This window comes from Mesoplodon bidens (assembly GCF_964165515.1).
Source record: "Mesoplodon bidens genome assembly, chromosome: 4".
Classification (NCBI taxonomy): Eukaryota; Metazoa; Chordata; class Mammalia; order Artiodactyla; family Ziphiidae; genus Mesoplodon; species Mesoplodon bidens.
In genome coordinates, this window is record NC_138160.1 from 152,047,347 (window position 1) to 152,054,436 (window position 7,090).

Sequence of the window (7,090 nt, forward strand, 5' to 3'; positions counted from 1 at the left end):
CGGGGGACTGGCTCTGCTGACACCGGATTCTTTCCTGGACCATCCAGCTGCCTGGCCGACACTCGATCCTGGCCCCACTTCCAGGCCAGTGACCGCTGGCCAGCCTGCTCGGGCCAGGGCCCCAGACTCCCTGCCGACAGACAAGGGGCCGTCTGTGCCGTCTGGAGGGTGTGGTTGCCCAGGGCTCTGCGAACCCCGCAGAAGCCGCCAGGATCGGGGAAGGTGTCGGCACCTGTAGCCCAGAGCTGTGTGGCCAAGGAGCTGACACCAGGAGCCCCGGACCCGCCCCTGCCCACCATGGGGACCCTCCCCTGCGACCCTGCTCCACGGTTGACCCCGGTGGCCCTGGGCCGGCGGACCACTGAGTGCCAGATCCCGGAGACTGGTCTGAGGAAGTCCTGCGGGGTAGCCCCCTTGGAGAACGGTAGGTGGGCGAGGGGGCCATGGTGGTGGGACCCTTCCCTGCTCCAATGCCCCTGCCCCCCTGGGGCGTCTGGAATGTGTGGGAGCCTGGCTGGAGGAGGGAGTCTCTAGGCCCCTGCGCTTCCTCAAACCTCAGTTTTCCTTCCCGCAGTATGGGTGTGAATGTGGCATTCCTGTGGGCCCATGAGTTGAGTGTCTTAAAGGCCAGGCACCTTTCCCGGTGCTGAGGGTACAGTGGTCAGGAGAGCAGCAGAGGTACCATTGGGGGATGGACACGAGGAAAAACAAGCAAGAAGCCTTTGCAGTGTATTCACTGGTGATAACTGTCTCAGAGAAAGCAGCAGAACCTGGGAGCCTGTGCAGCGGTCCGTGGGGGAGCTGAGCCTCCCTAACTCTGACACTGACCCTGGGATCTCGGTTCCGCCTCAGCCCTGCCACAGTTTCTCCATCTGTAGCAAAGCCGCTGGAGTCAGATTGGTGGCCTATGTAGCACTGACATTCTTGCAGAGGCCACCAAACGTTGCAACTGTGACAGTGTATCTCTGTGTCCAGGGGTCAGTTTCCCAACTGTGACAGTGTATCTCTGCGTCTGGGCCTCAGTTTCCCCACCTGTGATTGTGTATCTCTGTGTCTGGGCCTCAGTTTCCCACCTGCGACTGTGTATCTCTGCGTCTGGGCCTCAGTTTCCCACCTGTGACTGTATCTCTGCGTCTGGGCCTCAGTTTCCCCACCTGTGACTGTGTATCTGCGTCTGGGCCTCAGTTTCCCACCTGTGACTGTATCTCTGCGTCTGGGCCTCAGTTTCCCACCTGTGACTGTATCTCTGCGTCTGGGCCTCAGTTTCCCACCTGTGACTGTGTATCTCTGCGTCTGGGCCTCAGTTTCCCCACCTGTGACTGTGTATCTCTGCGTCTGGGCCTCAGTTTCCCACATGTGACTGTGTATCTCTGCGTCTGGGCCTCAGTTTCCCCACCTGTGACTGTGTATCTCTGCGTCTGGGCCTCAGTTTCCCCACCTGTGACTGTATCTCTGCGTCTGGGCCTCAGTTTCCCACCTGTGACTGTATCTCTGCGTCTGGGCCTCAGTTTCCCACCTGTGACTGTATCTCTGCGTCTGGGCCTCAGTTTCCCACCTGTGACTGTGTATCTCTGCGTCTGGGCCTCAGTTTCCCCACCTGTGACTGTGTATCTCTGCGTCTGGGCCTCAGTTTCCCACATGTGACTGTGTATCTCTGCGTCTGGGCCTCAGTTTCCCCACCTGTGACTGTATCTCTGTGTCTGGGCCTCAATTTCCCACCTGTGACTGTGTATCTCTGTGTCTGGGCCTCAGTTTCCCCGCCTGTGATTGTGTATCTCTGCGTCTGGGCCTCAGTTTCCCACCTGTGACTGTGTATCTCTGTGTCTGGGCCTCAGTTTCCCCGCCTGTGACTGTGTATCTGTGCGTCTGGGCCTCAGCAGTCCCAGGGTGCCCCAGCCCTGCAGCCCCTCCCTCCTGTAACTCCTGTGACTCACAAAGCCCCTGCCACTCCCCCTACCACCCAGGCAGCTGCTACTCCCACACCCCTGCTGTGGAGACTGGCTGGGAGGCCAGGTGGGGCCTCAGGGGCTGGTCTCTTGTCTCCTCCCATCTCTTAGGGCGCATGGCCCCTGGCCGTGACCCTCAGGCTTTGGTCGCAGACTCCGGGCCAGGCTTGTACGCCCTGCCGTCCACTGTCGGCTACATCAACCACGACTGCACCAGGGTGGCTGGTCCCGCCTACTCGCTCTTCCGGAGGCCCAGCGAGGGTAAGGCTGGTGTGGGAGAGGTGGGCCTCCAATCTCTCACCCAGAGTACTTCGTCACCCCCTTAGATCCAAGCTCTCATTCAGTCAGGCAGGAAGCCGGGACAGTGTGCAAGGTAACCCCCTCTGTGTGACCTCAGGAAAGCTGCTGTGCCTCTCTGGTCCCTTGTTGCCTTATGGAAGGGGAGTAGTGTGTGGTTTTGCAGGGCATTTGCAAATTCCTTGCTGCTTGACTTGGGCAAGCTGTGTCTGTTTCCCCCTCTGTAAACAATGACGGTACAGTCCTTACCGAATTGCGGTCAGGATTAAATACACCTTGGATGTCTGGAGACGTTCATAAAGTGAGGACTGGATGCCTTCAGAGTGGCTACAGCAGTGCCTGGTCTCCAGTCAGAGCTCCACAAAGAAGGGCTGTGGGTGTCAGTGCCGCCCCAGGTCCTCAGTCAGCGGGATGGGGGCTCCTGGGCCGTGAGGTCCCACGGGGCGCGGGGAGGGTGGAAGGAGAATCCTTTGTGTTTGGACAGGAGAGGTTGGCGAGACAGCGGGCTGTGGGGCTGGCCTGGTCCGTGGGCGACCCCGCTTCTGTGATGTCCACTTTCCTCCGGGCCAGAAGGGGTGCGACAGGGTGTCAGTGAGCATTGGATGCAGTGATGGGGCAGACACGGGGCCCCAGCTACAGCCAGCGGCCCATCTTGTGGATGGCGTCACTGCCGTGTACCTGCAAGCCTGTGCCTTCATGGTGTTGCCCACACGCTCCTTCACTCACTTTCTAGAGCGCTCGGGGTCCCGAGTGGGCTGGGCTGGGGGCTGGAAGGGTCCTTGCTCTGTGGGGACTTCGCTTCCTGTGGACAGGGGCTTGTTGGGAGGTGCGGTGCCAGCAGCCTCTTCTCAGCCTTCAGAATCAGCAACAATCCCAAACCAAAGTGAGAGAAAACTCAGGAAGCTGCGAGTGGCCCCAGAAGGCAAACGAGGGAATCAGCATCACATCTGTCACTAAGAAGGATCAAGAACCGAGCCTATGGCCCAGAGCAACCTGGGTTGCCAAGTTCTAATCCCAGTCAGAGGACCCATCCTGGGACAGAGGGACAGATAGGCTGGGGAGTCGGGGGTAGTGGTGGTTACTGTAGACTTTGCTGAGTGCCCAGGGAAGACTTCTTGGATGTGGAGGCATGGGATCTGGGCTTTGTAGGATGAGTAGGAGTTTGGTGGAGTCCCCTGGAGAAGAAGGGGACTCCAGGCAGAGCTTGCAGCATAGGCGTCGAGGTGGGAAATGCCATGAGTTGGACTGTGCTCATTTGTGCTCATTTGACATGCTTCATGTGTGTACCCTGTCATGTGTGCACACATACGCATAGTACTTAAACCAGTTGATCCTTGTCAGACCTACTGTACTTAGATGCATGTGCATTTATCCTGGAGTGGGCTTATAGACGGTAACAATGGCAATCATAGTAACTGGTCCCAATGTTTTTTTTTTTTTTGAACGAATTGGGTGTTCATTGCTGCGCGCGGGCTTTCTCTAGTTGCAGCGAGCAGGTACTCTTCATTGTGGTGCGCGGGCTTCTCATTGCAGTGGCTTCTCTTGTTGCAGAGCACGGGCTCTAGGTGTGCAGGCTTCAGTAGTTGTGGCACGAGGTCTCAGTAGTTGTGGCTCGTGGGCTCTAGAGCGCAGGCTGAGTAGTTGTGGCACACAGGCTTAGTTGCTCTGCGGCATGTGGGATCTTCCCGGACGAGGGATCGAACCCATGTCCCCTGCATTGGCAGGTGGATTCTTAACCACTGCACCGCCAGGGAAGTCCCTTTTTTTTTTTTTTTAAATCGGTGCATGTTTTCCACTTTCTTTTTTAAAAAATCTATTTATTTATTTATTTATTACTTATTTGGCTGTGCCGGGTCTTAGTTGCAGCACTTGGGATCTCTGTTGTGGCATGCAGGATCCTTTAGTTGTGGTGTGCGGGATCTCTAGTTCCCTGACCAGGGATGGAACCCGGGCCCCCTGCATTGGGAGCATGGAGTCTTAGCCACTGGACCACCACAGAAGTCCCGTGCCAATTATTAAGTGCCAGGCACTGGACCACCCCCTTTTGTGGATCATCTCAATGTCCATCTTCACATCCTGCTAGTGTGAAGAGGAGGCTGACCTGGGCGAAGAGCTTCCCCACGACCTGGCTCTCAGAGCCCGACACAAGCCCCTCCCTCAGGCTGGCCACCTGCAGGCAAGCCCAGGCCCTGGACGGGCTCTCCTTGGACCCATAGTCGGGCCTGGTTCTCTCACTCTACACAGAATTCTAATGGTCCAGGAGCTGGTCCCCTAGCCCCTGGCAGAGGACAGGTCAGGGGTGGGGCACAGCAAAAGGGACAGCTTTGATTGCAGGGACACAGATGGTCAGCAAGACCCAGGGCCCCCAGGTCAGGGCAACCATACCTCAGTGGGCTGAGTCCCTGCCCTCCAAGATGGGGCCAGGGGCCTCGGGGGGTGGGAGTGCCTCAGGGTTAAGCAGGGCACTGAGTAGGCGGTGGGGTCATTGGAGGCACCCTTAGGACCCTGGGCTCCTCTCCCCAGCATCTCCACAGGAGACCAGCCCCGGGCCAGTCTACTTCCTGGACCCGAAAGTCACCCGCTTTGGCCGCAGCTGCACCCCTGCCTACTCCATGCAGGGCCGGGGCAAGTCTCGGGGTGAGTATCTGACCTGTGCTGCCCTACCAGGACCCTGCCCTTCAGGCTCTCAGCGAATCTTGTGCCTCCGTACTCTTCTCCCCTCCCACCCCCGAGTTCTTAGACCTTCAGTGTCTTTGGAATGACAAAATCCAGTGGACTCAGAAAGAGGGGCCAGGGGCCCTGAGAGAACCTGAATGGGTGAAGTGGCCCAGGGTGACGTGATCTTGGGCACATATGGCCAAGGGTGCCACGAGGGCAGCTGGAGCTCATCCTCAGCATCAGGAGACAATAGGGGGACTGTGGCAAATGCATCCATCCCCTTCGCGGGCTCCAGACAGCTCCCTCTCACCTACAGCGCATCTCCCATCCACCCGCCCTTTCATCTTTGACCTACCACACAGCTACTTGTCCACTCACTGATCCATCAATCCATCCATTCATACATTTGACCATCTATCTACTCACCAACCTACCCACCCATCCACCTATTCATCATCTAATCCACCCACCCACCCACCCATCCACGATCCACTCATCCATCCACCCATCCATCCATCCATGATCCACTCATCCAACCACCCACCCACCCATCCATCCATCCATCCATCCATCCATGATCCACACTCATCCATCCACCCATCCATCCATCCATCCATGATCCACACTCATCCACCCATCCATCCATCCATGATCCACATTCATCCACCTGCCCACCCATCCACCCATGATCCACTCATCCATCCACTCATCCATCCATCCACAATCCACTCACTCATCCATCTACCCATCCATCCGTCCATCCATGATCCACACTCATCCGTCTACCCATCCATCCATCCATCCATGATCCACACTCATCCACCCATCCATCCATCCATCCATGATCCACATTCATCCACCTGCCCACCCATCCACCCATGATCCACTCATCCATCCACCCATCCACACAAGCTATCAATCCAGCTACAACTCCCTGAATCCATCATCTACTCATTCACTCCTCATCCACCCACTCACTACCCACCCTTCTACTCACCCATCCACTCCAACATGTACTAAGCCAATTGCTGAGAGTTGAAGTATATTTGACATGTCCTTGCTTTTTGTGAGACCCCAGCCTGGTGTGGTTAGATCCAGGTGGGGACCATCTCACCTCAGTGTGGCCATGTCTGGAGAGGCGGAGAGACCCACCCAGGGGGATCTCAGGAAGGGCTGTGAGGGCTCTGCTTAGGAGGGTGCGGGGAAGGCAGCCGGGGGAAAGGGCCTTTTGCACTGTCTTGAAGGAGGGAAAGCAGCTCCTGGGAGGTGGGAATGGGGAATGGGGGGCATTCCTGGCAGAAGGTGGAGCTTGGGCAAAGGCCAGAGGCTTGAAAGAGAACAGATGGAGGTTGGGCTCTGTGAGCTCCACGATGCATGTGGCGATAGGGAGCCACACCAGGTCCTTGAGGGGGTGAGGACCCTGTCCATTGCCAACCCTCCTGCCCCATTCTTACAGATCTGGAGGTGACGCCCGGCCCTGGGGCCTACAGCCCAGAGAAGGTGGCCCCCATGCGCCAGCGGACCCCCCCAGCTTTCACCCTGGGCTCCCGCTTCCGCCCGCGGCCCCTGGACACCTCAGCCCCTGCCCCCAACACCTACACCCTGCCTTCCCTCTGGGGCTCCCAGATCTTCACCAAGCCCAGCAGCCCAAGCTACACGGCAGCAGGCCGCACGCCCCCTGCCCGACCCCCGCAGGACCCCACTGAGATACCGGGTCCAGGCCAGTATGATAGCCCGGACCCCAACGCCTACCGTCAGCGCCGGCCAGCCTTCACCATGCTGGGGCGGCCCCGAGCCCCACGCCCCCCGGATGAGACGCCTGGCCCTGGCACCCACAGCCCCGAGCAGGTCACCATGACCAAGGCCAGGGCCCCGGCATTCACCATGGGCATCCGCCACTCCAAACGGGCCACCACCATGGCCGCGGAGACTGCACCCTGATGCCCTCAGGGGACAGGACCCCTGGCCTGGGCTGAGCCTCAGTTTCCCATGCTGTGAAGTGGGGTGTGGGCAGGTGGTGGGCGTGCCTAGGAGAAGCCAGGGTGGGGAGAAGGTGCCTCCTTTCTTCCTGTTCTCTGAACCGTCTGAGGTCCTTCTAGGGCACCTGCTTTCTCCAGTCCCGGGGGGGCTGTGACCCCGTGGTCCCGACAGGGAGAGCCTCCTTCCAGCGTCCCAGTTTCTTCTCTCCG

The 7,090-nt window shown here is 58.6% G+C and overlaps 1 protein-coding gene across 2 annotated transcripts; it reads left to right on the forward strand.

The window, feature by feature from the left end:
* Window positions 1-297: 297 nt before the first annotated feature.
* Window positions 298-6,842, forward strand: CIMAP1D (CIMAP1 family member D; the record flags this gene model as incomplete). 2 transcript variants are annotated; one of them, XM_081231199.1, is made up of 4 exons in its annotated part: window positions 298-424; window positions 2,058-2,207; window positions 4,767-4,880; window positions 6,358-6,842. In XM_081231199.1, the coding sequence occupies 4 exons, from the start codon at window positions 298-300 to the stop codon at window positions 6,840-6,842; spliced, it is 876 nt and encodes a 291-aa protein (XP_081087325.1). The 2 variants fall into 2 exon arrangements, with proteins under 2 accessions (XP_081087325.1, XP_081087326.1); XM_081231200.1 differs by having other exon boundaries at window positions 2,100-2,207.
* Between the last annotated feature and the right edge of the window lie 248 nt (window positions 6,843-7,090).